The following is a 27975-nucleotide window of genomic DNA, read 5'->3' on the forward strand; positions in this document are numbered from 1 at the left end:
GGGAGGGCCATTTCACCCTGGGCAGGAAGTCCAGCCCTTACCCTGGGGCCTGCGGGCCAATCCCAGAGCATGGGCTGGCAGGGGGGGCTTTTCTTATTGGAGATTTCATTTGTGTGAAATACCCACAGGCTGCAACTGAGTCCTAGCTGGAGGGAGGTGAGTACCGACTCTCCAGTCTGTTTCTCTGTCTTGTCTTTTAAGTCAGTGGCAATTATTGGTGGAGTCTGTAGCACTGAACGTTGCAAGCTTTAATGGCTGGCATGAGGCTTTTATTATTTTTTGGCCAAGCAGCAGCCTGTGGGATCTTGGAACCCATGCCCCCTGCAGTGGAAGCACCGAGTCCTAACCACTGCAGTGCCAGGGAAGTCCCTTAGAAGGATTTTTTGAAGTCCTCAAGCTGAACTCTCTCTTTATTAGGTGGAGAAAAGACTTGGATGGGGGTAGCTGCCAATGACTTCCTATGGAATTTTTCCCCTTCTGATTGTCTTGCTTTAATTGGCACATTTCAGGTGTGGTGATGTTTTTCGATTATTGTACTCTTCTGATTTAGCATTTTAGTATGAACATTTTAATTTTTTTAAAGTTTTTTTTGATGTGGACTATTTTTAAGTCTTTATGGAGTTTGTTATAATATTGCTTCTGCTTCTTTTTTTATGTTTTGGTTTTTTTGGCCATGAGGCGTGTGGGATTTTAGCTCTCTGACCAGGGATTGAACCTGCAACCCCTGCATCAGAAGGCAAGGTCCCAGTCACTGGACCACCGGGGAAGTCCCTGCATGAGTGTTTTTATGTTAAATATCTTCTAACGATCATGAGCCCTTATCATACGTTGTGTTTTGAAATAGTTTGCATAATAAATCTTCTGATTGGGTGTACCTCCACCCCACCCCACCAAGTACTTACTAAACCCTGTTTTTCAGCTTGTGAATCATCCCTGAGTGTTGCCCATTTAATGCAGGAGGATGTAAGGATTTTTGTTTATTTCCTTCTTGTTTCACTGAGGCTTCCCTGATAGCTCGGTTGGTAAAGAATTCACCTGCAATGCAGGAGACCCTGGTTTGATTCCTGAGTTGGGAAGTTCTGCTGGAGAAGGGAAAGGCTATCCACTCCAGTATCCTTGGGCTTCCCTGGTGGCTCAGCTGGTAAAGAATCCTCCTGCAATGCGGGAGACCTGAATTCGATCCTTGAGTTGGGATGATCCCCTGGAGAAGGGAAAGGCTACCCACTCCAGTATTGTGGCCTGGAGAATTCTATGGACTATATAGTGCATGGGGTCGCAAAGAGTCGGACATGACTGAGCGACATTCACTTCAATGAGGAAATGTCAGTGATTGAGAGCACAGATTTTTGAGTTAAACTCCTGGATTTAATCTTGGCTTCAACTCAAGCAACTGTGAGAACCTGGGTCTTTGTTTCCCTATGCCCATGATCCTGTAACTAATATTTATCATAATCACCTGGAAGGTTTGTTAAAAACACAGTTTCCTGAGCCCATCTCCAGGGTTACTGATTTTATAGGCCTGGGATAGGGCCTAAGAGGAGAAGGGCATGGCAACCCACTCCAGTATTCTTGCCTGGAGAATTACATGGACACAGGAGCCTGGTAGGCTATAGTCCATGGGGTCGCAAAGAGTCAGACATGACTGAGCGACTAAAACAACAACCACCATTCTGGGAACAGGGTCTCTATCACCAGAGATGTCTGCAAAGAACATGGGTGGAGGACAGTGGGAGAAACCAGCAGGACTTGGTGCTCAGAGTCTTCCCTGAGTCCCATCGTCTCTGCTGGCCCCCCAAATGATGCTTTACCAAACATTTGCTTTTCCATCTTCACCTGTATTTCCCTCCTCCCCTTTGAGTTCAAAGCTATTACCTTCAGCAGCTTCCTTTTGTTTAAGCTGAAGATAATTTTTAAGGGGAGGGTTTCAGCCATTTTGTTGAGTTAATTCAGTTTTCCTGGGTTCTTGCTCTTGTTATTAAAATGTTTTTTTATTCTCTTGTTAATTCATCTGATGTCAATTTAATTCTTAGACCAGTCAGAAGAACCCAGGAGAGGGGAAGCCCATTTCTTCCTCCCTAATGCTGGTCCTTTACAGTATGAATGTTCCAGTTGAGTATAATCACTTTCACCTCAATGCTCTCCCCTTGCACATCAGTACAGGCGAAGAGGAGATACAGAAACACGATGGAGAAATTCTCCATCTGGAAGGATATACTGTGGTCAGGAGATGACCGTGGTTTCCACTACAACATCACCCAGAGAAGCCCCAAGCTGATAACATACCTGAACCCGCAGGCACCCACACAGTCCACCCCACTCACGATGGTGCTGCATGGTCCTGCTGGCGTCGGGAAAACCACACTGGCCAAGGAGCTGATGCTGGACTGGACGCAGGATGACCTGGCAGAGACCTCCAACTCCGCCTTCTACCTCAGCTGCAAGGGGCTCAACCACAGGGGGACGTGCACCTTTGCAGAGCTGATATCGGCCAACTGGTCACATGTGCAGGAGGACATACCAGCGATTCTGGCCCAGGCACAGAAAGTCCTGCTCATCCTCGACGGTTTTGATGAGCTGAAGGTCCCCTCGGGGGCACTCATCCACGACATATGTGGCGACTGGAAGAAGCAGAAGCCGGTGCCCGTCCTCCTGGGGAGTTTACTGAAGAGGAAGATGCTACCCAAGGCCACCTTACTCATCACCACCCGACCGGGAGCCCTGCGGGAGCTGCGGCTCTTAACAGAACAGTCGCTCTTCATAGAGATCGAGGGGTTCTTGGAGGAGGACCGTAAGGCATATTTCCTGAAACACTTTGAAGAGGAGAGTCAGGCCCTGCGAGCTTTCAACTTGATGAAGAACAACGCGGCTCTGTTCCAGCTGGGCTCAGCGCCCTCCGTGTGCTGGATGGTCTGCACCTGCCTGAGACAGCAGATGGAGAGCGGGGAGGACCCCACCGCCACCTGCAGGACGACCACGGCCCTGTTCCTGCACTTCCTCTGTGGCCGCTTCGCCCCACCGCACAGCGGCGGCCCCAGGCGGGGCCTCCAGGCTCCGCTCAAGCCCCTGTGCCTCTTGGCTGCTGAGGGCGTGTGGACACGGAGCTCTGTGTTCGATGGGGAAGACCTCAGGCGACTTGGGGTGGACCCGTCTGCCCTCTGTCCTTTTCTGGACAGGAATATTCTCCAGAAGAGCGAAGATGGCGAGGCCTCCTACTCTTTCATCCATCTCAGTGTCCAGCAGTTTCTGGCCGCCATGTTCTATGTCTTGGAGCCGGAAGAGCAAGAGGAGGAAGGGCTGGGTGGCCGCCGGTGGCACGTTGGGGATGTGGGGAAACTGCTGTCCAAGGAGGAAAGGCTGAAGAACCCCAGCCTGACCCACGTCGGGTACTTCCTGTTTGGCCTCTGCAACGCAAGAAGGGCCATGGAGCTGGAGACGACTTTCGGCTGTCTGGTATCAACGGAGATCAAGCGGGAGCTACTGAAATACACATTGATGCCCCATGGGAAGAAATCCTTCTCGGTGACGGACACGAAGGAGGTTCTGAGCTGTCTCTACGAGTCTCAGGAGGAGCAGCTCGTGAAAGATGCTATGGCCCATGTCAAGGAGATGTCCATTCACTTGACGAATACATCTGAAATGATTCAGTCTTCCTTCTGCCTTAAACATTGTGCCAACTTACAGAAGATCTCACTGCAGGTAGGAAAGAAGATATTCCTGGAGAATGATCCTGCATTGAAATCAGATCCTCAGAATGAGATGTAAGAACTCAGTTTTTTTTTTTTTTTTTTTAAACTTTGCTAGTTCTCCCATCTTCAGCTTCACACTGTTTTAGGAAGAGGACCGAGTCTCCTATGACTCCTTCTGGTTTAGGGTCTGAGTTCTCCCTGAAATTTCTTCCTGCCGCGTCACCATTAAAGCTGAGAAACACGATATTCAGATGAGGAATGGGGGCTTTGGAACCTTACTTTTAGTGTCATTGTTGACATGTGGGCTCGCATGTTCTAGACATCTCATATAATTTCCTCCCCTGCCAGTTCTTTTCAAAAATTTTGTTTTCATATATAGTCACCATGCCATCCATTACATCCCAGGGCTTTGTTATCTTACAACCAGATGTTTGTACCTTTTGAAGAGCTCACCAGTTTTTCCACCACCCCTGCCCTTTTGTTGATGGTTCTCTTTCATAGACGTTCCTGTCTGTGCGTTTCTCCTAGGTCACAGCACGACCATCATTCTCTCCAACTCTGGGCAGATCTCTGCTCTGTGTTCAGTTCAAATGAGAACCTGAACTTTCTAGATGTGAAGGAAAGCTTCCTGAGTCACTCCTCAGTGAGGATTCTTTGTGAGCAGATAACCCACGTCACCTGTCGTCTCCAGAAAGTTGTGTAAGTGGCAGCTGATCCTGCAGTTCAGTTCAGTTCAGTCATGTCTGACTCTTTGCAACCCCATGGACTGCAGCACGCCAGGCCTCCCTGTCCATCACCAACTCCCAGAGTTTACTCAAACTCATGTCCATTGAGTCAGTGATGCCATCCAACCATCTCAGCCTCTGTTGTCCCCTTCTCCTCCTGCCTTCAACCTTTCCCAGCACTGGGATCTTTTCCAATGAGTCAGCTCTTTGCATCAGGTGGCCAAAGTATGGGAGTTTCAGCTTCATCATCAGTCCTTCCAATGAATATTCAGGACTGATTTCCTTTAGGATGGATTGCAATAGGCATTTAAAATGTGAGAGCAGTATTGGAATGTCAAATCAGGCTCCATTCAGCCAGGTGGTCAGAATACAAAGAATTGGAACAGTTGCTTAAAAAAAAAGATTTACTTATTTATGGCTATGATGGGTCTTTGTTGCTGCACAGGCTTTCTCTAGTTGTGCAGATCGGGGGCTTCTCATTGAAGTAGCTTCTCTTGTTGCAGAGCATGGGCTCTAGAGTGCAGGCTCAGTAGTTGTGGTGCGTGTGCTTAGTTGTCCCATGGCATGTGGAGTGTTCCTGGACCAGGGATCAAACCTGCGTCCCCTGCACTGGCAGGTGGATTCTTGACTACTGGACCAGTGGAGAAGTCTTCCATGCAGCCCTTAATGGTCCATATGTTCAAGGAGTCTGTAACTTATTTGCTGACTTATAGTCCATAACTTACTGTAGCTTGAATGAAAACTGTGTATGGAAATGCAAATGACTACATGGGGATATGGTAGGAAGTGATTTATTTTTTACCAGAAAAAGTCAGGCATTGAGGAGGAGGAAAAGCTGTGTGTGGACTGAATGCTGAAAGAAATAAAGGACATAATACTGTCTGAGAGGAAGAAAATTCTCTCTATACTTCTGGCTGGTTGGAAAATGAAATTGATATGAGACAGATTAGGAAAAGAAAATCAAACATTTAATAGCATCTATACATGGGAGAGACCCAGAAAAACTGAGCAACTACCCCAGTGACTGAAATCTTCATGTTAACTACAACCTTCTGTTAAAGAGAATAAAGGATGATGAGGGTTGTGGTTTGGGACTTCAAAGGGGAGGAAGGCAAATCACTTGGAGATGGAAATCAAATGTTTGGTAGACGAAGCATCAGATCTGTATCTCCTGCTTTGGCAGGTGGAATCTTTACCACTGAGCCACCAAGGAAAGCTTGGTTAAAGGAACAGAACTAAATTCTTCAGGAAGTTAGGGGAAAGATCAAAATGTCTTCCCAAGTGTTTTCAGTTCTTGTTTATTCTCAACTTGAAATAATCTTTACATCAAAGAGACATTTTGGGGTGACAAATTTTGTTCCCCTACAATAAAAAAAGGATAGAGTTTCTCAGAAGATCAGCATAAGCAAAGAAAAGAGCATCAAACCCTTTACCATCGAATTCCATCTTCCTTCTCATCATCATATACTGCTCCCACTAGTGGTCTGTCCTTCTCTTCTTTCCAGATATCACTCCACTGACTAATTCTACAAGTAAGTTCAGTTCAATCACTCAGTCGTGTCTGACTCTCTGTGACCCCATGGGCTGCAGCACTCCAGGCTTCCCTGTCCATCACCAACTCCTGGAGCTTGCTCAAACTCATGTCCATTGAGTCAGTGATGCCATCCAACCATCTTATCCTTTGCCATCACCTTCTCTTTCTGCCTTCAATCTTTCCCAGCATCAGGGTCTTTTCCAAGGAGTCAGTGCTTCGCATCAGGTGGCCAAAGTACAGGAGTTTCAGCTTTAGCATCAGTCCTTCCAATAAATATTCAGGGTTGATTTCCTTTAGGATTGACTGGTTTGATCTCCTTGCAGTCCAAGGGACTCAAGAGTTGTCTCCAACACCACAGTGCAAAAGCATCAATTCTTCAACATTCAGCTTTCTTTATAGTCCAACTCTCACATCCATACCTGACTACTGGAAAAAATCATAGCTTTGACTAGATGGACCTTTGTTGGCAAAGTAATGTCTCTGCTTTTTACTATGCTGTCTAGGTTGGTCATAGGTTTTCTTCCAAGAAGCAAGCGTCTTTTAACTTCATGGCTGCCATCACCATCTGCAGTGATTTTGGAGCCCAAGAAAATAAAGTCTGTCACTGTTTCCATTGTTTCCCCATCTATTTGCCACGAAGTGATGGGACCAGATGCCATGATTTTCATTTTCTGAATGTTGAGTTTTAAGCCAACTTTATCACTTTCCTCTTTCACTTTCATCAAGAGGCTCTTTAATTCTTCTTTGCTTTCTGCCATAAGGGTGGTGTCATCTGCATATCTGAGGTTATTGATATTTCTACCAGCAGTCTTGATTGCAGCTTGTTCTTCATCCAGCCTGGCATTTTGTGTGATGTACTCTGCATATAAGTTAAATAAGCAGGGTGACAATATACAGCCTTGATATACTCCTTTCCCAATTTGGAACCAGTTTGTTGTTTCATGTCCAGTTTTAACTGTTGCTTCTTGACCTGCATACAGATTTCTCAGGAGGCAGGTCAGGTGGTCTGGTATTCCCATCTCTTTCAGAATTTTCCACAGTTTGTTGTGATCTACACAGTCAAAGTCTTTGGCATAATCAGTAAGGCAGAACTAGATGTTTTTTTCTGGTATTCTCTTTGCTTTTTTGATGATCCAATGGATGTTGGTAATTTGATCTCTGATTCCTCTGCCTTTTCTAAATCCAGCTTGAACATCTGGAAGTTCATGGTTCATGTACTGTTGAAACCTGGCTTGGAGAATTTTGAGCATTATTTTGCTAGCGTGTGAGATGAGTGTAATTGTGCAGTAGTTTGAGCATTCTTTGGCATTGCCTTTCATTGGGTTTGGAATGAAAACTGACCTTTTCCAGTCCTGTGGCCACTGCTGAGTTTTCCAGATTTGCTGGCATATTGAGTGCAGCACTTTCACAGCATCATCTTTTAGGATTTGAAATAGCTCAACTGGAATTCCATCACCTCCACTAGCTTTGTTCATAGTGATGCTCCCTAAGGCCTGCTTGACTTCTCATTCTAGGATGTCGGGCTCTAGGTGAATGATCACACCATCATGGTTATCTGGGTCATAAAGATCTTTTTTTGTATAGTTCTTCTGTGTATTGCCACATCTTCTTAATATCTTCTGCTTCTGTTAGGTCCATACCATTTCTGTCCTTTATTGACCCCATCTTTGCATGAAATGTCTCCCTATCCCCATCTTGACTTGTGACTTATCCTTGTACTCTGTGTTCCCAGCACCATCCATCTGCAACACACAAAACAGAACCCCTTCTTTTTATATTCCCTATCCCCAGGTCAGGAATATTCCCTTAGAGAAGGGAATGGCTACCTACTCCAGTATTCTTGCCTGTAGAACCCCATAGACAAAGGAGTCTGGCAAGGTAGAGTCCATGGGATTGCAGGAGTCGGACACAACTGAGTGACTAACACTTTCACTTTCAGGATTAAAAATGTCTCTCCTGCCAGTGCTTACCGGGACTTCTGTCTGGCTTTCATTGGTAAGAAGACTCTGACACACCTGGTTCTGGAAGGCAGTGTCCATGGTGATAAGATGCTGCTGCTGCTGTTGTGTGAGATCCTGAAACATCCAAGATGTAATCTTCAGTATCTGAGGTAGATCTCATGTCATTGCTGTCCTCAGCATAAGGATGCTGTGAGTTCTGAACAAAACAGCAGATTGCTATGCTGATCAGGCACCATGCTAAACAGGGGAGCATATTCCCAGATATTAATAGAATATTGATGGTATGTCAGCCAATAATCTTCCCCCAGCCAGCTAGTCTTCTGGACTGACTAGTAAGCCCTGAATGCAAAGAAACACTCAGAATTTCATTAAATTAGAAAAAAAAATCTATTACTCTGTTCAGTTCAGTTGTCAGTTGTGTCCAGCTCTTTGTGACTCCATGGACTGCAGCATGCCAGGCTTCCCTGTCCATCACCAACTCCAGGAGCTTATTCAAACTCATGTCCATTGAGTTGGTGATGCTGTCCAACCATCTAATCCTCTGTTTTCCCCTTCTCCTCCTGCCCTCAATAAATGATGTTTCTAAGTGGATTACCAAATCTTCAAAATGACAAATGGCTGATACACAGTCTCCTAGTTTTGCTCATTGACTTGAGACACTTTACATTTTGCCTTGTATTCAAATTATTTAAATTAACTTACAGTGTCCTTTTTATAGGTTAAACTTTGAGGGAGGAAAGGCACTGGTTTTTAAGAACTCCAGGTTTACTTATGACATATATTCTAGTAGGCAGAGTATGGATTGATTATATTCTTTATTTGATTAACCTAAAAGGTATCCTCTCTCCCCAAAGTACAGATGCAAGAAAAAAAGAATATTAAAAAGTTCAACTAACTTGTGAACTTGAGCAAACTCTGGGAGATAGTGAAGGACAGGGAAACCTGGTGTGCTGCAGTTCCTGAAGTCTGAAAGAGTCAGGCATGACTTAGCGACTGAGCAATAACAACAACAACTTGTAAATATTGTGAATGTAGCAAGGGGCAGAGCCATGATTCAAACAAGTTTGTCCTAAAGTCCTGTATTCTGATCTGTATCTACAAGAGCAGCTGAGCTTCAGACCCCATGTGATGGATTAATGGATTGCCCTGATGTTCTCTAAAATAGCTGTATCACATTCATTTTGATCCACAGAAGTTTCCAATTATTCTGGCAACACAAACTTCAAACTTTGGACCCAGCTGCCTAAGTATTCAATTGTTCCTCCTTGTTTTAGTTAGCATATTCCCTAATAACTTCTGAAGTTGAAGTTTGAGTATCAGGCATTAACTTTTTTCTATTAGAATCACGTTTAAATTTAAGTGGAAGGTGAGGATATATGGATATGTATCATTGATTCATTTTGTCGTACAATAGACTAATATAACATCATAGAGGCCACTATACTCCAATAAAGATTGATTAAAAAATATAAGTGGAATTAGGACAGACTTAGTTCAAGAAAAATGATGATATAAAAGGTGGGGTTTGAGAAAATAGCAGACCACATTGGCAAAACTTCACGCAGAATTGTATCATGGAGTTTCTCTCTTCTTAGCGATGAGGCTGCATGCTGACCCAATGGGCATGGAGATACTTGAGGAAACAAAGGAGCTCCGTTTTCTAATAGTTCAGGCCAGGGTTTGACACGTGTTGGAGTAGAATGAGATGAGAGTCAGAGGTAGAGTCTTCAGGGAAGGATAATAAGCTGACAGGGTCTCTGCCCTCCCAGAAGAATGACTTGCCCCCGTTTATCCCACAGGCTGGGGTCTTGTTCTGACACCACTCGGCAGTGGGCTGACCTCTCCTCCGCGCTCAAAGTCAACCAGTCCCTGAGATGCCTGGATCTCACGGCCAGTGAGTTCCTGGATGAGGGTGTCAAATTGCTGTGTTTGACTCTGAGACACCCGAAGTGCGTCCTGCAGAAATTGTCGTAAGTCCCTCTTTTCCCGGGGAGCATCTTCATCTTAGGTCTGGAGTCACATAGAGAAGAGCAGTGGTAAGACCAGACTTACAGGGCAAATCTTATGGGACTTCTTACTGGGGGAGAGCCCTGATTCCCTTTTTTGGTCCCAGGTGGGTGATGCATGCTTAAAAAAAAGTGTGTGTGTGTGTGTGTGTGTGTGTGTGTGTGTGTGCACGCGCGCGCACAGTTATGTCTGATTCTTTGCAACCAGTGGACTATAGCCGACCAGACTCCTCTGTCCATGGGTGTTTCCTGGCAAAAGTACTGGGGTGGGTTGCCATGCCCTCCTCCAGGGGCTCTTCCCAGGGATAAAATCCACATCTCCTGCATTGGCAAGTGGATTCTTTACCACTGAGCCACCAGGGAAGCCCACATTTAAAAAATATTATTAATTAATTAGGCTGTGCTGGGTCTTAGTTGCTTACAGCATGTGGAATCTTAGTTTCCTGGCCAGGGATGGAACCCGGGCCCCTCACATTGGGAGTGCAGAGTCTTAACCACTGGACCACCAGGGAAGTTTGCCTGCCTTTCTCTCATTCCTGGTCCTTCGGGCTTTGATCACTAGCATAGGATAGAGCAGGTGGGGACTCTCAAGAAGGGCTGTCAGCTGAGAAGTTTGAACTTTGGAAATGTCTTACCACGTATGTGGTGCTTTTTTGCAGGTTGGAGAACTGTCAGCTTACACAAGCCTGTTGTAAGGAGCTGTCTTCTGCTTTGATTGTCAACCAGAGGTTGACCCACCTGTGCTTGGCCAAGAATGACCTTGGGGATGGCGGGGTGAAGATTCTGTGTGAGGGCTTGAGTTACCCAGAATGTCAGCTGCAGACCTTGGTGTAAGTCCCTGCTGGCTTCTGTGTGTGTACGTGTCTGTGTGTTGTATGTATACATACACACCTGGATTCAAGTAGGACAGACCCTGGAGCACTTGATAATTCCTCTTGAATGAAACCAGCAAGATCCTGGTGGAAATTAGGAAAAGAACAGGTAGAAACAGAAGCTAATGCCTGCATGTTTTTAAAGAGTAAGGTTGACCTGCCAGCCTCTTTCTCCTCTGAGAATTCAAGATAAGCAGTTAATTCTCAGGTCTGATGTTCTGTGTATATTCTGAAAATTCACATGAAATCTGCCAGTAATTAGGAGTGGATTGAGTTACACAGTAGGGTTTAAGACTGGAAAGCAGAATCAGGAATTCAGTTTATAGTGGCAGAGAGAGAAAAGGAAAATGTCATTTCTGCCTCAATAGTGTTCATTAGAAGAATATAAAACTTCCTGTATGATGTCACACAGATTGCTGTGTTTTTTTTTTTTTGAATTTTTAAGAATTCATCATTTTCATTTTTTTAATTTTTAAAAATGTATTATCATTTTCATTGTGATTACTAATTTTATTGTAAGAATGCTTAAAATGAGATCTAGCCTCCTAGATTTTTACTTTTAAACTTTATTCTATATTGGAATATAGCCAACTAACAATATTGTGATAGTTTTTTCAAAACTTTTTATTTCATATTGGGAGTTATAGCCAGTTAACAATGCTGTGATAGTTTCAGGTGAACAGTGAAGGGACTCAGCCATACATACACATGTATCCATTCTCCCAAACTCCTCTCCCATCTAGGCTGCCACACGACACTGAGCAGAGTTCCCTGTGCTGTACAGTAGGTCCTTGCTGGTTGTCTATCTTAAATATCGCAGCACGTACTTTAGACTTTCCTGTTCTAAAGGCAGAGTTGATTTAGGTGTCTAATCAACAAAAAGTGTCTGATACTTAGTACTTACTGTGCATCAGGTATTCTACTAAATTTTACAAGAATTAAAAAAAATCCTTACAAGCACATGCCATAGTTACCTTTATTTCAGTTGTGCTAATTAGCTAATTAGAAAACCAAAGTTTAGTCACTGAGTTTGCCCATGGTCACACCTTTGTAGTAGGTGTGAAGCCCCCTGTATACATCGAGTTGTCAATGATCATTATCTTAAAAACATAAAGGCATTGTTTGACCAAACCTTCATTTTGTAGGCTGTCAAAACTTGGAATTTTAGATTTTGCTTCAGCTCCTCTCCCCAAGCTCCCCAGGTTCAAGTATGAGTTTTTTGGGTCTCACACAGTACAGAGCATGGCATCTTTTGGTCCAGCTACCATCCACCTGCTCATTGTCTTGTCACTTCAGACTCTGCTGCTATTACACCATGCTTAGGGCACAAGGTATTCAGGGGAAATCTGTCTAGTATCATGAGAACACCCTTCTCTGTGGTCAGGAGGATTTGTAGGCATATAAGCTTCTTGGAGAGTCTACAGTGTTTTAATGAGAAACACAGCCTCTCAAAGTCAGGAACATGAAGGTTTTGGTGTACCGAGTTATGCTGGGACAAATACAGGGCTTGAAATAAAACACGAGACAGGGAGCATGGAATCCCAAAGACCTGATTGTGCAGGAAAGAAAGGAGGCTTCGCATTCTGTCTCAGGTCTGTCTGAACCCAGATCCCTTCACCTGCATGACATGCTGTCATGGAAGGAAAACCTGTATCTCGGGTGTGTGTCTTTTTCTCCAAAATGAAAGGGGGCAGATGAAGGCCAGCTGAACACTCTACCACCTAGGCAGGGTGGAAACGCTCATCATTCCATGTATGTGTGTTTTTTTTTTTTAAATGTATTAATTTGGCTGCATCATGGAGCGCAGGCTCAGTAGTTGCAGTGCGGGGTGGGAGGGCTGGTTGCTCCACAACATGTGGAATCTTAGTTCCCCCGACCAGGGATCGAGCCTGCGTCCCCTGCATTGCAAGACAGATTCCTAACCACTGGGCCATCAGGGAAGTCCTTCCATTTGCATGTCTTTATGTACAATCCTTGGAGAAGGCAATGGCACCCCACTCCAGTACTCCTGCCTGGAAAATCCCATGGACAGAGGAGCCTGGTAGGCTGCAGTCCATGGGGTCACTGAGGGTCGGACACGACTGAGCAACTTTGCTTTCACTTTTCACTTTCATGCATTGGAGAAGGAAATGGCAACCCACTCCAGTGTTCTTGCCTGGAGAATCCCAGGGACGGGAGAGCCTGGTGGGCTGCTGTCTATGGGGTCGCACAGAGTCAGACACGACTGAAGTGACTTAGCAGTAGTAGCAGTATGTACAAGCCTACCTGAAAGCGTGTGACTAGAGATAGAAAATAAGTATTAATAGCTGGACGTAACCGCCACATCACAGGGTATATGTCACAGAGGGATAATCGAATCTCTTCATACAACTGTCTTGGCAGACTGCGTCATTGCAACATAAACAGACATGGCTGCAAGTACATCTCAAAGCTTCTCCAGGGAGACTCCAGCCTCACCAGCCTGGACCTGGGTTTCAACCCCATAGCCACTGGACTGTGTTTTCTCTATGAAGCTTTGAAGAAACCAAATTGTAACCTGAAATGTCTAGGGTAAGTTGTTTTCTTCATTTTAAAGATGTTTGAAAATATTTTTGGTTTTTCTTTTTTGCCAGCAATGAACAACTGAAATTTTGTCTTTTCATGGCATTATGGCTCATTTTCTTTCTTTCTTTTTTTTTTTAAAATTATTGGAGTATAGTTGATTTACAATGTTGTGCTAATGTCTACTGTACAGCAAAGTGAATCAGTTACACATATATCCCCTCTTTTTTAGTTATCTTTTCCCATATAGGTTATTACAGAGTATTGAGTAGAGTTCCTTGTGCTATACAGTAGGCCCTTATTATCTATTTTATGTATAGTAGTGTGTCTGTATCAATACCAAGCTCCCAATTTAAACCCCTGCAGCCTTGTTCCCCTCTGGTAACAATAATTTATTTTCAATATCTGTGGCTCAACTTCTGTTTTGCATAGGCCCTTTTGTACTATTTCTTTGGATTCCACATATAAGCATTATCATATGATATGTCTTTCTCTGACTTGCCTCAGTCAGCGTGTCATAGAGATTATGCCATTGTCTCTGAACTAGTCTGCGGGTTTTGATTCTTGATTTCCTGATGTTGGGTCTCAATCCATCACCCTGAGATGTCTTTTAGCTTGCAAGCCAGGCCACAGCACGTGTGTTTCAAGACACCAAAGTTCCTTGAGTCACTGTGGATAAAAATCAGAAGGTTTTTTTGTGTTGGCTTTTTTTCACTTGGGTTTTTTCATAACAGCTTTCAGAAAAACCCAAATAAACTTTTTTGGCCTACCCAACATAATAGCCTACAAAAGTCTATGTGCTCAGTTGCTAAGCTGTGTCTGAATCTTTGTGACCCCATGGACTGTAGCCCACCAGGCTCAGACTCTGTCCTTGGGACTTCCTAGTTAAGAATGCTGGAGTGGGTTGCCATTGCCTTCTCCAACAAGAGTCTATGGGATCCTATAATTAGTTATGAGCCACTCTTTCTTTTTTAAATTGTTTATTGAATACTTTAAAACTTTTATTTTTAATTGGAGGATAATTGCTTTACAATATCATGTTTGTTTCTGCTATATATGAACATGAATCGGCCATAGGTATATGTATGTTGCCTCTCTCTTGAACCTCCCTCCCACCTGCTAGCCCATCCCACCCCTCTAGGTTATCACAGGGCACTGGATTTGAGCTTCCTGGGTCATATTGTATATTCTCACCGGCTGTCTAATTTTACATACAGTAATGTATGTTTCAATGCTACTCTCTCCATTAGTCCCATTCTCTCCTTCCTTCACTGTGTCCACAAGTCTGTTCTTTGTCTGCGTCTCCATTGCTGCCCTGCAAACAGGTTCATGAGTACCACATTTCCAGATTCCGTGTATATCGATGTGTTAATATACTATATTTGTCTTTCTCTTTCTGACTTACTTCACTCTGTGTAATAGTGGGCCATTCTTTCTGCTGCCCTGCGAACTTGGCATTTCAGCTATACTGGCTTCCACCTGCTGAGTTATCATCATGGTTCACTCTGTATTCTACTTCTTTTTTCTCATATTGTCTTTCCAATGTGGAATTCATGGACTACCACCAACCTACCTAACCCTCCTCTGTTTTAATAATCCTATTTATTTTAGTCTAATACCGTTATCCCGTCTTCAAGACAACATGACCTGATGTGGCTAAAATAAGCTCCATGAAGAGAATAACATTCATGTCTTCCCTACTAAGTCCCCAGGGAGTAAGGGTGTGCCTGGCCATCCAGTAGGTTCTCCATTAAGAACACGCTTACATGAGTGGCTTTCTGTACTTCCTCTACAGGCTCTGGGGCTGCTCCATCACCCCTTTCAGTTGTCAGTATCTCGCTTCTGCTCTAGTCAGCAGCCAGAGCCTGGAAACACTGGACTTGGGCCAGAACACATGGGGACAGAGTGGCATCATGGTGCTCCTTAAGGCTTTAAAACAGAACCATGGCTCCTTAAAGACACTCAGGTTGAAGATGGACAAATCTACTGTGGAAATCCAGAGGCTGCTGAAGGATGTGAAGGAGAATAATCCCAGACTGACCATTGAATGCAATGATACCAGAACAACCAGATCCTCATGTTGTGACTTCTTTTCCTGAACACGCTGAGATATTTCTCTTATGTGTCCCCAAAGGGGGTGACCCGATATCTCTAAGACATCTCGTTCATGAAGGCCAGAATGTCACATGTCAATCTCTGGATCAGAATGTAGAACTGAACACTGGGTTTTCACTCTCTGGTTTCTGGGAATATCCACACAAGTCACATAACCACTTGATGTTAAAATGTGCTCTCTCACAAGGATAATAAAAGGCAAAGCACTTTGTTTGATGCTGTATTTATTCACACACCCAACTGCTTACTTAGAGTAAACTTCATTTCTGGCATACTTAGTCTAGGAAAAATATTACAAAGTTCATAGATGATTATGTGCATTCCTTCTGTTTTTCTTCCCTATGCGTGTGTGCTCAGTTGTGTCCGCTCTTTGTGACCTCATGGACCTTAGCTCACCAGTCTCCTTTGTCCATGGGATGTCCCAGTCAAGAATTCTGGAGTGGGTTGCCATTTCCTCCTCCAGGAAATCTTCCCCACCCAGGTATCAAACCTGCATCTCCTGCATTGGCAGGTGGATTCTTTACCACTGAGCCACCAGGGAAGCCCCCATAGTAACTTTAAGACTTTTGGATACCAGTATTTAGTGGGACATGTCTAGGTAAGGATTTCAAGGGAATAGATGATGGAAGAATTGAGTATGGATAGGAGTGCTCAGGTTATTTGAGGCAAGGCTGATTGAGTCCAAATTCAGCCTTCTACTTGAGTACAAAGCTCACAGGTAGGATTTACATTTTTATTTTTTTATTATTTTTTATTTATTTTAATTGGAGTAAGTCAGAAAGAAAAACACCAGTACAGTATACTAACACATATATGTGGAATTTAGAAGGATTTACATTTTTAAAAAAATGATACAAACATAATCAAGGGAAGTTGTGTTGGACAGTGTCTGGGTCACACCCTCTGCTGGGTATTTTAAATACATTATGATGGACACTTTGTGGCACTTCATCCCCCTCCCAGCTATCTTGTTATTTTTATCTATTTATAAATAAGGAAACAGTAAGAGGACTCAATGACCCTATATGGCATGGCCTCTGAGAAGCAGGCTGAATTTTGAAAACAAAGTTCTTACAAATTGGAAAGCCTGTGGCTTGTCTTATAGCTCACTTTGTGCAGAAAATTTTAAAAAGTCTTATGGAGTTTAGGACACTGAAGATCAGTGGTTCTCACTGGGGGACCCAGGGACACTGGGCAATGTTTGTAGGTATTTTTTGTTGTTGTTGTTACAACGAGGGGGCGCTCCTGACATTTAATGGGTAGGTATCTCACCATGCACGGAACAGCCCCACCACAACAAAAAACTACCCTCTCCCCCGAGAATTTCAATAGTGCTGAGATTGAGAGAGCCTACAGTCTAGCCATTCATTGCTATAGAATAAGACAGTAGTCCTCAACTAAGCCTGATTTTGCCATACCCCCACCCCAATCTGGCAAAGTCTGGAGACTTAAAACATTGTGGGGCAATGCACATCACATCAACATTACCATTTTCATCATCTTAAAGTACACAGTTGAGCGGCATTCAGGGTGTTCACACCATTGTGACCATCACCACCATCTAGTTCCAGAATGTCTCAGTTCAGTTCAGTTGCTCAGTCGTGTCTGACTCTTTGCAACCCCATGGACTGCAGCACACCAGGCCTTCCTGTCCATCACCAACTCCTGGAGTTTACTCAAACTCATGTCCGTTGAGTTGGTGATGCCTTCCAACCATCTCATCCTCTGTTGTCTCCTTCTCCTTCCGCCTTCAATCTTTCCCAACCTCAGGGTCTTTTCAAATGAGTCAGTTCTTTGCATCAGGTGGCTAAAGGATTGGAGTTTCAGCTTCAACATCAGTCCTTCCAATGAACACTCAGGAATGATTTCCTTTAGGATGGACTGGTTGGATCTCCTTGCGGTCCAAGGGACTCTCAAGAGACTTCTCCAACACCACAGTTCAAAAGCATCAATTTTTAAGCACTCAGCTTTCTTTATAGTCCAACTCTCACATCCATACATGACTACTGGAAAAACCATAGCCTTGACGTCTACATCTCCCCAAAAGGAAACCCCATACTGATTCATCTACTTTGTCTCTACTGATTTGACTACTTTGGATTTTGGTGGGAGGTCACAACTGGCTCTGTTATGAGCTTCTCTTGGGCACAGACCAAGGGTGCTGTGAAACCTTCTACAGCACACACCACAGCCCCACAACAGTTATCACCCAGAGGTTGAAAACCCCACAGCAGATGGAGAGCGAGCATTGTATTCAGGATGTCGCACCTCCCACGGGTCCCCAGTTGGGTAGAGATCTAGGTGGGGCGTGACTCTTCTTCAGCAGGCGTTAAAAACCTCAGCCTCATGGTATTAGGTGGGCCTCCCCCTGTCCATCTGGTTCCTCTCCTGGACCCCTCCCCCTCAGCCTCAGTCCCATTGTAGCTCAGCTCTGCTGGGGCCAGAGGACCGGGATGGTTCCAGAATCATGACTCCTCCTCTCACCCTCCTGCTGAGCCTTAGTGAGTCCCAGAGAGAAGGTGGGGGCCCCTTGATGCCTCGAAGTGGAGGCAAACTCTTGACTTTGGGGTTCACCTCACCAGGGCTGTCTTCCAGGGCTCTGTGTATGAGCCAGGAGATCCAGGTTTGGGAAGGCGAGTCCCTCCTCCGAAGTTATAATTATTTAACTCTCATTTTGCACAAGGTGATGGCAAAAGGCAGATCTGGGGTTCAAAAGCCGCTTCTGGGTGCTTCTCTGGTGGTGTTAAGCGTGTTAAGAAACTGCCCTCCAATGCAAGGGATGTGGGTTTGACCCTTGGCTGGGGGACTGAGATCCCCATGCCACAGGGCAACTAAGCCTGCACACCCTAGAGCCCGTGCTCCACACCTGGAGATGCCTGTGAGCCATAACAAAGAGCCCTTGTGCCACAGTGAAGACCCAGTGCAACCAGAATAAAAAATAAAGACCCCTGGGCTCACCTTTCAGTCGGGTTTCCCCTGGCTCACTCTGTCCCAGTCATGTGGGGTGTCCTATCACTCCTCTGCCTCGAGCCCTGCACCTCTGGTGGTTTCTGCCTGGAGGGTGAGGATCCGGGAGGCGTTTCAGCATTTCACGTGGTCATCCTTCTCAGCACAGTCAACATGTTCTCACCTAGCTGACCACCGGATCTCATGGAGGTCCCTCCCCCATCACAGCTACCTTCTTCCATCACCCCTATTTATATCCTTCCAAGCCAGGGGTTCTTAACTGGGTAGTTCCTCAGTTTGTCCTCAGGGGGACATTTGGCAATGTTCATGGAGACTTCTCCCATGTGGCATGGTGATAAAGAACCTGCCCGCCAATGCAGGAGATGCAGGAGATACAGGTTCGATCCCTGGGTCAGGAAGATCCCCTGGGGAGAAGGAAATGGCAACTAACTCCAGTATTTTTGCCGGAAAATCCCATAGAAGGAGGAGCCTGGTGTGCTCCGGTCGATGGGGTCACAAAGAGTTGGCCACGACTGAGCACACATGCACAATTGACTCAGCTCATGGAGGTTTTCTGTTTGTAATAGGTTAGGTGGGTGGTGGTCTGGGTAGATAGTGGATAGAGGCCAGGGGTGCTGCTCAACACCAAGCTCAGGACAGTCCCTGCTATGGGCTAAATTGTGTCCCCCTCGAATGTACATATTGAGGCCCTAACTCCCTCCCCCTTCCCCATCCCCACCCCTACCCCTTGCCCACCACCAATGTGACTGTAATCAGAAGAGAAACAGATTTTGGCATCTGATTGTAGAGAAATCGAAACTGTGGTGTTAAATGAAGTCAACCCAGACTTGTGTCCAGAGAAACACTAAGTCCACCATAGAACCTCAAAACTCTGGCCATGGAGAGCCCCCCAAACCCAGTGGTGTAGGGAGAGTCCGAGTGAGTAGGAGGAGGGGTTAGAGAAAGCCAGCGAGGTGATTTTTTCAAGGAGGAAGTGGTCATATATAATTAACAGAAGAGCAAAGATAAGGACTGAGAGGTGTCCACTGAGAGTTCCAGGAAATTTATTAGGTTACAAAAACAGCTTCAGAGGAACTGAGGGGTGAGAACAAGTTTCTAGTGGTTGAGGACTGAGCCTGAAGGGGTAGAGTATAGCCTTGCTCAGGTGGGTGATGTCTCAGGGCGATCAGTCACCCCATCTGCAGACCAGGAAGAGTGGAAGGGGGCGGACCTTCTCTGAAAGATCATATCCATGCTCTGAAGATTTTGTTCCTGTTCCTGACTCAGGGTGAGAGAACTCTGGTACTGGTGGTGATGTAATACTGTGGAGCGCTGATAAATTCCTAGAATGAGGACTTCCCTGGTGGTCCAGTGGTTAAGGCATCACCTTCTAAAGCTGGGGGTGTAGGTTTGGTCCCGGGTCAGGGAGCTAACATCCCACATGCCTTGAGGCCAAAAAATAAAAAACATAAGACAGAAGCAATATGGTAACAAATTCAATAAAGACTTAAAAGTGGTCCACATTAAAAATTAAAAAAAAAATCTGTAGAATTATGTCATGAGCTTATGCATTACTGAGAAGGAGTTATCAACTCCTCTTTTTGGCCAATGGAAGGTGAAAACAGAAAGGACATAGTTTGCCTCAGGAACACAGATGTTCATGGAGCTCAAATTCCGTCCTTTCTCCCTGCCTCCTGATTCTGCAGCGCACCTGTTGTATGAGATGGGATGAAGAAAGCAGACAGGAAAGGCAGACCGGAGATCCTGTCTTATTGTTGTAATTGGGAAAATGGAAGAAACTGGGGCTAAACAAAGAAGGAAGAGAGGCTGAGCTGAGGGAGGAGAATGAGATGCCCTCTCAGTCTTCAAAGCTCACCTTTCCTGATCTCCATGAGACCAGCATCAACCGGCAGAAACGGATCTCAAAGCACATGGGCACCTTGAGAAGTGAAGATGGGTTAGACTGGTCCTGGGCTGGAGTAATGAATGTGCCTCCTTAAAAATATAGATTTTGTTGGGATTGTTCAGTCGCTACGTTGTCTGTGAATCTGTGACCCCATGGACTGTAGTATGCCAGGCTACTTGGCCCTCCACTATCTCCTGGAGTTTGCTCAAATTCATGTCCACTGAGTCAGTGATGCCATCCAACCGTCTCATTCTCTGCTTATCCTTTTGCCTTCAATCTTTCCCAGAATCAGGGTCTTTTCCAATGAGTCGGCTTTTGCATCAGGTTGCCAAAGTATTGGAGCTTCAGCTTCAGCCTCAGTCCTTCCAATGAATATTTGGGATTGATTTCCTTTAGGATTGATTGGTTTGATCCTAAAGTCCTTGCTGTCCAAGGGATTCTCAAGCATCTTCTCCAAAACCACAATTAGAAAGCATCAGTTCTTCAGTGCTCAGCCTTCTTTATGGGCCAACATAAAGATATATTTAGTAAAAGTGAGAAAGAAAGGAATCTTCCCATTTTTTTTACAATAAGGATGGACCTTGACAGCATTATGCTAAGTGAAATAAGTCAGAGAAAGACAGATACTGTGTGATATCACTTAAAGTTGGAATCTAAAAACAAAGCCAAGCTTGTAGAAACAGAGAGCAGAATGGTGGTTACTAAAGACTGGTGGGTGGAGGAAATGGAGAGACGACATTTAAGGGAACAAACTAGTAGACAAATAAGTCCTGGAGCCCTAATGATCAGTATGGTAATGATACACCACAGTGTCACATGATAATCATAAAACTTGCTAACAGACCAGATCTTAATTATTCCAAGCACAAAAAAGAAATGTTGATAATGTGATGTGAGAGAGGTGTTGGCTAACACTATAATGGCAATCATTTCACAATAGATTAATGTATCAGATCAACAGATTAAATGCCTTAAACCTACAGAGAGTTCTATGTCAAAAATATTTCAATTAAAAATTTAAAAACACTTTTCAGTTTGGGATGACAAAGGTTCTCTGAAGTCTGTGGATGTTGCCCCAAATGTATCCTTTTCATATCACACCTGTCATGGTTCATCTACAATAGCAATGGGTGGGACTTCGCTACTGGGTTGTTGCCTCTTTAGCTCTTAATCCTATTGATAAATATGCATTTTCTGTACTGGTGGTTAAATATTTTGAATGTCTCTCATCTGCAGAGACAGCAAAAAAGAAAGAGGGATAAATAGCCAGGATGTGGAAGCAACCTAGATGTCTGTTGACAGATGAATGGATAAAGAAGTTGTGGTACATATATACAAAGGAAACTACTCAGCCATAAAAAGGAATGAATTTGAGTCAGTTCTAGTGAGATGGATGAACCTAGAGCCTGTTATACAGAGAAATAAGTCAGAAAAAGACAAATTTCATATAGTAAAGCATATATATGTTATCTAGAAAAAATGGTACTGATGAACCTATTTGCAGGGCAGGAATAGAGATGCAGACACGATGGACATGTGAACACAGCAGGGGAAGGAGAGGGTGGGACAAATTGAGAGAGCAGCATTGAAACGTGACTACCATGTGTATAAGAGATCCCCAGTCGTAATTTGCTGTATGATGCAAGGAGCTCAATATGGTGCTCTGTGACTACCTAGAGGAGTGGGAGGTGGGAGGGAGGTTCAAAAAGGAGGGGACTTATGTATACCTATGGCTGATTCATGTTGATGTATGGTAGAAACTATCATAACACTGTAAAGCAATTATCTTCCAGTTAAAATTAAATAAATTTATAAAAAGAAGTAAGGATAAAGACAAAAGGAAGAAGGAAATATTCCTGTGGCCGTGATGTTAAAGTTGCTTTCAGGAAAGATGGGGGTGGTTGAAAATTTGGCTTGCAGGAAGGAAGCACAAGAGTCCTTTGAACCTGGAAGAGACAACAGGCTTGGTCTGCAGGAGAAACGTGCCGTCTTCATCTTCCTCCCGCCCAACTGCACGCAGTCCTCCCTTAGTTCTCTGCAGCAACTCCCTTCCTCCATGGGTTCCACACAGAGCTCCCACAGCCCAAGATTGGGGCCACTTTCAGCTCCACCTGCGGCCGCTGGGTCTCTTGATTATGTTTCCAGGGCTCTCTGTGCTCGGAGCCTTCTCCCGCACCCCCGACGTGAAGTCCTATGGGCTCTCTCTTGAGACTTTCTCCTGTGAAGCCAGTCTTCAAGCAGGAACCCCATGAGGGCCACTAGGACCAGGACAGCCAGGCCAAGCCGGATGAGATTCTGGATCATGTGATTCCAGAGCAGATGGTCTGGGTCAGAAGAACAGAGCGATTGCTCATGGGGAGCTACCAAGACAACCTCACCCCATCTCTCTCCCCTTTCCTAAGGGCCCACAGCCCCTGCTGCCAGCTTACCTTTCTGCGATTGGGTCCCTGTGGTTAACTCGTAGGAGTCCCAGTAGTCTGCAGAGAGTAAAGAAAGTGAAGAAGTGAGGAAAAGAGATGGTGTGAGGGACTTCCCTGGTGGTCCCAGTGACTAAGACTCCATGCTCCCAGTGCAGGGGGCCTGAGTTTGATCCCTGGTAGGGGAACCAGATCCCGTTTGTCCCAACTAAGAGTTCCCTGATGCTTGGAAAGGTTGAGGGCAGAAAGAGAAGGGGACGCCAGAGGATGAGATGGCTGGATGGCTTCACCGACTCCATGGACACAAATCTGAGCAAATCTGGGAGATGGTGAAGGACAGGGAAGCCTGGCGCGATGCAGTCCGTGGGGTTGCAGTCAGGTTGGACCTGACTAAGTGACTGAACAACAACGACTTTGACTATAGGTTATGAGTGCCATACAAGCAAGGGTCTTCGTCTGGTTGGCTGACAGAAATGTAGTTCATGGCTTGCTCTGTGCACTCAAGGGATATTGTGAACGAATGCCAGCTTTTTAGTGTGGTTGGGAGGCTTTGAGTCCTTCCCCTGAGTTTAGAAGTGTCTGTTACTCACCAGAAGAGGTGTGTTCGGTGGGCGCGAAGGTGGTGTCCCCGGCATCTCCTGGCACTGGAGACAAGGAGAAGATCAAGGGGTCTGGTCTTCCCACCTATTCTCTCCCCCATCCCCGCTCCTCTGCCCTCCATCTCTGTGGCAATGGTCCTCATGCTCTCGCTAGCTCCTGGACCTCTGGGAATCAATGTGGATGAGAGCATTGGTGCAAAGCACCGTCTCTGCATCGCCCCACCTGCCTCTCTGCTGCCATCCTCATCGCTGTTTGGTGGTCATTTAGAGATCCAGAAAGGACATGGGGCAAAATTGAGGGGGAGGTCCTCACCTTTGACCAGGAGCTTCACAGGCTTGCTGGGGAAAGACCATGCGTGGTTGTTGTAGGAGCCAAAGCATCTGTATGTCCCTCCATGTGCTGGGGTCACAGGGCCCAGGTGGAACTCTGCCCGCAGGTTCCCATATCTGAGCTGGGGGCGGCTGGATCGTCCCCTCTTGAGCAGGAAGAACGTGCTTGTAGCTGTTGCCAGCTGGCAATGGAAGGTCACATTCTCTCCTGAGGTCACCTCAGACCTGGGTTCGACTGAGAGCGTGGGTGTGTCATACAGTCCTGTGAGAGAAGGTGGCGAGTAGGTTAAGAGCATCTTTTTTTTTTTTTGGCCATGTGCCACATGGGATCAGAGTTCTCCCACCAGGGATCGAACCCAAAACCTTTCCACTTGAAGGGTGGAGTCTTCACCAATGGATCACCAGGGAAATCCCAGTACAGAGCATTTGTATCCTGCTTACTGCATCTCCTAGCGTCCCTCTAGTCCTTAGGGCCAGGATATCACTGTTCGGAATCTTGGTCTCTTCTTCTATTTCCTAGATTTGTCTTGGTCATGGACACACCCTCCCTGAATTCTCCCTTCAAGACTGAGACAGTCCCTCCACCAGCTGCCAAGAGAGTTAAGAGGAATCTCTTTCTGGGAATTTCCCTACATCAATGGTCCTCAGCATTTGGTCCTTGGGACCAGCAATGTCAGCATCTTGGGGAAGCTTGTTAGAAATGCAAATTTCCAGGCTCTACCCCTGAACTATTGCATCAGAAACTTGGGGGAGGGGCAGCCACCTGTGTTTTAAAATCTTTTTGATGGGACTTCCCTGGTGGTCCAGTGGTTGAGACTCCACCTTCCAGTGCAGGAGGGTGCAGGTTCTATTCCTGGCTGGGGAGCTAAATCCCACATGCCTCGTGGTGGCCAAAAATCCAAAACATAAAACCCAAAGCAGTATTTTAACACATTCAGAGAAGACTTTAAAAATGGTCCACATTAAAAAAAAATCTTTAAAACCTCATTGCTACTTTTAATTGTAGTAAAATATACATAGATTTACCACCTTAACTATTTTTAATTGTATAGTCCCACGATATTAAGTACATCCACATTGTTGTACAATGTCATCCCTGTTAATCCCCAGAATGCTTTTCATCTTGCAAAACTGAAACTCTATACGTTAAACATTAACTTTTCATTTCCCCTTTCCCCAGACCCTGGCAACCACCATTCTACTTTGTGCCTTTGAATTTGACTATTTTAAGTACCCCCATTTAAGTGGAATGTACACTTATTGATCCTTTGACGGTGGGCTTATTTCACTCAATATAACATCCTCAAGTTACCAAGTGTCAGGATTTCCTTCCTTTTTAAGGCTGAATAATGTTCAGTTGTATGAATAGACCACATTTTCTTCATCCATTCATTCACTGGCAGGCAAACTTGTTTCTACCTTTTGTCTGTTGTGAATATTGCTTCCATGAATGTGGGTTTACTAAAGTCATCTGCACTTCTGCAAGTCCATAGGTGACTCTGATATTGACTTAAACTTGAGACCCACATCCCTCAATGGAAGGGAACCACCTGACCCAAGATTACCTGGCCACCTCAATCCTATTTACCTTGCTTTTTCCATACTGCCATTTCACCCTCACATGCTGTGTAGCTGATTTGAATTTCCTGACTTTGACTCATAGTCTATCTTCTGCTAGAACCCAAGAACCACAAAAGCAAGACTATTTGTCTGGAATCTCCCTAGGAGTGGTTCTCATCCAATCCCTGCCTGATGGGAGCACAGAGCTTCTAGCCTCATTTCAAGACTACGCTGAAAGGCCAGCCAGGTCCAGAGTTCCACATTTGTTCAGTTGAAGTCTCTGTCCTTAAATTTTTTATTTTTAAAAAAAGTTTTGGCCACACCACATGGCATGCGGGATCTTAGTCCCCTGGCCAGGGATTGAACTCTCATCGCATGCATTGGAAACATGGAGTCTTAACCACTGGAATGACCACCAGGGAAGTCCCTGAGGTCTCCCTTGGAGTTGCACTGCTCTTCAACTGCCCTTTCTGTGAGCAGTGAGGGCCTGTGCCCCTCACTTATCATAGGTGCTGTTTTTAAGGACACCCCACGGTGATTCCCTCTGGGCACAAACATCCATCTTAGAGTCTGATTTCTGAAGAACTGAAGACCAATCTGCTTCTAGGACATAGAGACAATTCTCTAAAGATAACCCCATAGGCATTAACCAACCCCCTGCATTGCCCCCAAGACAAACTAATATCTGAGCAAGGCTTGGGAGAGACGGAGGGAGATGAGCAAGTGAGGACTCTCTGGAGGACTCAGGTTGATGAGATGACCTATAGCTGCACCATGGGACTGTTACCTGTTACCACCAGTTCCAGAGGGTCGCTGAGCTCTGACCAGAGCTCCCCACTTCGGTAGGAGCACCTGTATTGCCCTGCGGTGTGAGAGGTCATGGCTGGGATGGGGAACTTCACCCAGTTCATCACTGGGGATGACTTCGGTCTCTCCAAGGCAGAAAGGCCTCCCTCAAAGTGCAGTTGGTATTCCATGGCCTCGCCAGCTCCCCGACACCCGATGGTAGCCGGTCTTCCCTTTGGGATCATGAAACTGGGTCTGACCCAGATGGCAGGTTTCGAGAGCATCTCTGGAAGGGAATCAGAGGCAGGAGTTCCCAAGAAAGCCCCCTTTCCAGCCTACCATCCACCCAACTGCTGGCCGTGAGCCTTCCTAGCCAGTCAGAGTCCCTGGCCTTTCCTCCACCTGTTCTCAAGCAGACACAGTGGCTGAACCTAACTTGGGGGCTTTGAAGGAAGGACTTACGCTTCTGGGTGCTGCTCCTCTGGCTCAGACCCAGCCCTGGAAGACAGGAATGATGAGATATGTTGCCTCATCCGTGCTAGACCCCTCAATTCCAGCTCTCTTCCACACGAGAACTCACCAAGGATGAGAAGGACAGCAAGTGTGGAAGGCATCACTCAGATTCTGCCTGATAAATGTGGACAGCTGGGTGGAGATGGAGCCCCACGGGCCAGGGGGATGCTCAGGATGTGGTGAGTGAAGCTCAGGAGCAGTCGCCCAGGGGCTTTCACACCGATTTGTTTACTGATGATTCAAAGGTCTTCCTCCACCTCTGGCCATTGGCAATAAGGAAAAGACGTAGTTCCCATGATGCATCTGAGTGTATCTGTGGTTTCTAACCAGAGCCTCTGACCATGGTCTGGTTCCTGGCAGAAACTCATTTCTAGGTCAACTGATAAATTTTGAAATGGGGACGTTATGCCCAGGGAAGGCATAAGGCAGTGTACAGAGCAAAACCCTTAAAGTCATTTTAAAAATATGTGTTTGACTTTGGCTCCTCTGTGTCCAGCATTCATGTGCTGGGATGTTAATTGGTTTTATTAGAATGATAGAGGGACTTCTCTGGTGGCTCAGTGGTTGGGACATCACATTCGGACGTGGAGGATGTGGATTCCATCCCTGGTCAGGGAGCTATGATCCATGCCACATGCCACATGGCCAAAAAACCAAAATATGGAACAGAAGCAATATTGTAACAAATTAAAAAAAAAACTAAAAAAAAAAAGAATAAAATGATAAAACTGTCTTCTTCAGATTTATTACAATGTTTTAATAAAATACTATTTTTAAGCAAAAATATATTTCTTACATAATGACATTCCTTAGCCTTCTATAAAGCAGAATATTAAAATACTAAGTACATTAATATATTTTAAATGCAAAATGTGTCTGTTGTTCTTTTTTTAAGGGTCTAAATAATTTTTAAATAAATAAGTTATTTAATTGAAGTATAGTGAAGGAAATGGCAACCCACTCCAGTATTCTTGCCTGGAGAATCCCAGGGACAGAGGAATCTAGTCAGCTGCTGTCTATTGGGTTGCAGAGTCAGACACGACTGAAGCGACTTAGCAGCAGCAGCATAGTGGATTTGCAATATTCTATTAGTTTCAGGCATATAGCAGTGATGATAGTCCATAATAATTTATTACAAGATAATGACCATAATTCCCTGTGCTATATAGTCTATTCTTCTTGCTTATCTATTTTATCCATGTTAGTTTGTACCCCTTACTCCCATATCCCTAATTTGTGACTACCCACCTTCTTCTCCCGTTTGGAAACCACAAGTTTATTTTCTATTATCTGTGAGTCTGCTTCTGTTTTGCTTATACATTCATTTATATTATTTTTTAGTCTACATATAAGTGATGTCATACAGTGTTTATCTTTCTCTGTCTGACTGATCTTACGAAGCACAATGCCCTTGAGGTCCATCTATACTGCTGCACAAGGCAGAATTTTATTCCTTTTTATGGCTGAGTAGAGATGTT

General features: G+C 45.0%; 2 protein-coding genes across 5 annotated transcripts; one reads left to right on the forward strand and one right to left on the reverse strand.

Annotated features, from left to right (window-relative positions):
• LOC123465155 (NACHT, LRR and PYD domains-containing protein 2-like) lies at positions 1 to 15651 on the forward strand. 2 transcript variants are annotated; one of them, XM_045163554.1, is made up of 8 exons: positions 1 to 156; positions 2156 to 3758; positions 4215 to 4385; positions 7885 to 8055; positions 9706 to 9876; positions 10572 to 10742; positions 13167 to 13334; positions 15121 to 15651. In XM_045163554.1, the coding sequence occupies exons 2-8, from the start codon at positions 2185 to 2187 to the stop codon at positions 15422 to 15424; spliced, it is 2730 nt and encodes a 909-aa protein (XP_045019489.1). In that variant the 5' UTR covers positions 1 to 156; positions 2156 to 2184; the 3' UTR covers positions 15425 to 15651. The 2 variants fall into 2 exon arrangements, with proteins under 2 accessions (XP_045019489.1, XP_045019490.1); XM_045163555.1 differs by having other exon boundaries at positions 14 to 156; positions 2161 to 3758.
• A 6115-nt stretch (positions 15652 to 21766) lies between these two features.
• LOC123465156 (natural cytotoxicity triggering receptor 1) lies at positions 21767 to 27145 on the reverse strand. Of its 3 annotated transcripts, none has more exons than XM_045163557.1 (7): positions 26565 to 27142; positions 26447 to 26482; positions 25986 to 26270; positions 23622 to 23900; positions 23300 to 23353; positions 22722 to 22769; positions 21767 to 22238 (listed from the first exon to the last, which is right to left on the reverse strand). In XM_045163557.1, exons 1-7 carry the CDS (start codon positions 26596 to 26598, stop codon positions 22102 to 22104), a joined length of 873 nt encoding a protein of 290 aa, XP_045019492.1. In that variant the 5' UTR covers positions 26599 to 27142; the 3' UTR covers positions 21767 to 22101. The 3 variants fall into 3 exon arrangements, with proteins under 3 accessions (XP_045019492.1, XP_045019491.1, XP_045019493.1); XM_045163556.1 differs by having other exon boundaries at positions 22102 to 22616; positions 26565 to 27143; XM_045163558.1 differs by lacking the exon at positions 25986 to 26270 and having other exon boundaries at positions 22102 to 22616; positions 26565 to 27145.
• Between the last annotated feature and the right edge of the window lie 830 nt (positions 27146 to 27975).

This window comes from Bubalus bubalis, chromosome 18 (genome assembly GCF_019923935.1).
Source record: "Bubalus bubalis isolate 160015118507 breed Murrah chromosome 18, NDDB_SH_1, whole genome shotgun sequence".
Taxonomy (NCBI): domain Eukaryota; kingdom Metazoa; phylum Chordata; class Mammalia; order Artiodactyla; family Bovidae; genus Bubalus; species Bubalus bubalis.

Excerpts from the sequence above, each read along its gene's own strand:
- LOC123465155 (XM_045163554.1), top strand. The coding sequence starts at position 2,185 with ATGGAGAAATTCTCCATCTGGAAGGATATACTGTGGTCAGGAGATGAC. Across the intron at positions 9,877-10,571 it reads TGCGTCCTGCAGAAATTGTC|GTTGGAGAACTGTCAGCTTA; the intron begins GTAAGTCCCTCT and ends GCTTTTTTGCAG. Across the intron at positions 10,743-13,166 it reads TGTCAGCTGCAGACCTTGGT|ACTGCGTCATTGCAACATAA; the intron begins GTAAGTCCCTGC and ends CTGTCTTGGCAG.
- LOC123465156 (XM_045163556.1), bottom strand. The coding sequence starts at position 26,598 with ATGCCTTCCACACTTGCTGTCCTTCTCATCCTTG. Across the intron at positions 23,354-23,621 it reads TGTGAAGCTCCTGGTCAAAG|TGCCAGGAGATGCCGGGGAC; the intron begins GTGAGGACCTCC and ends CCTTGTCTCCAG. Across the intron at positions 22,617-22,721 it reads AGGGACCCAATCGCAGAAAG|ACCATCTGCTCTGGAATCAC; the intron begins GTAAGCTGGCAG and ends CTTCTGACCCAG.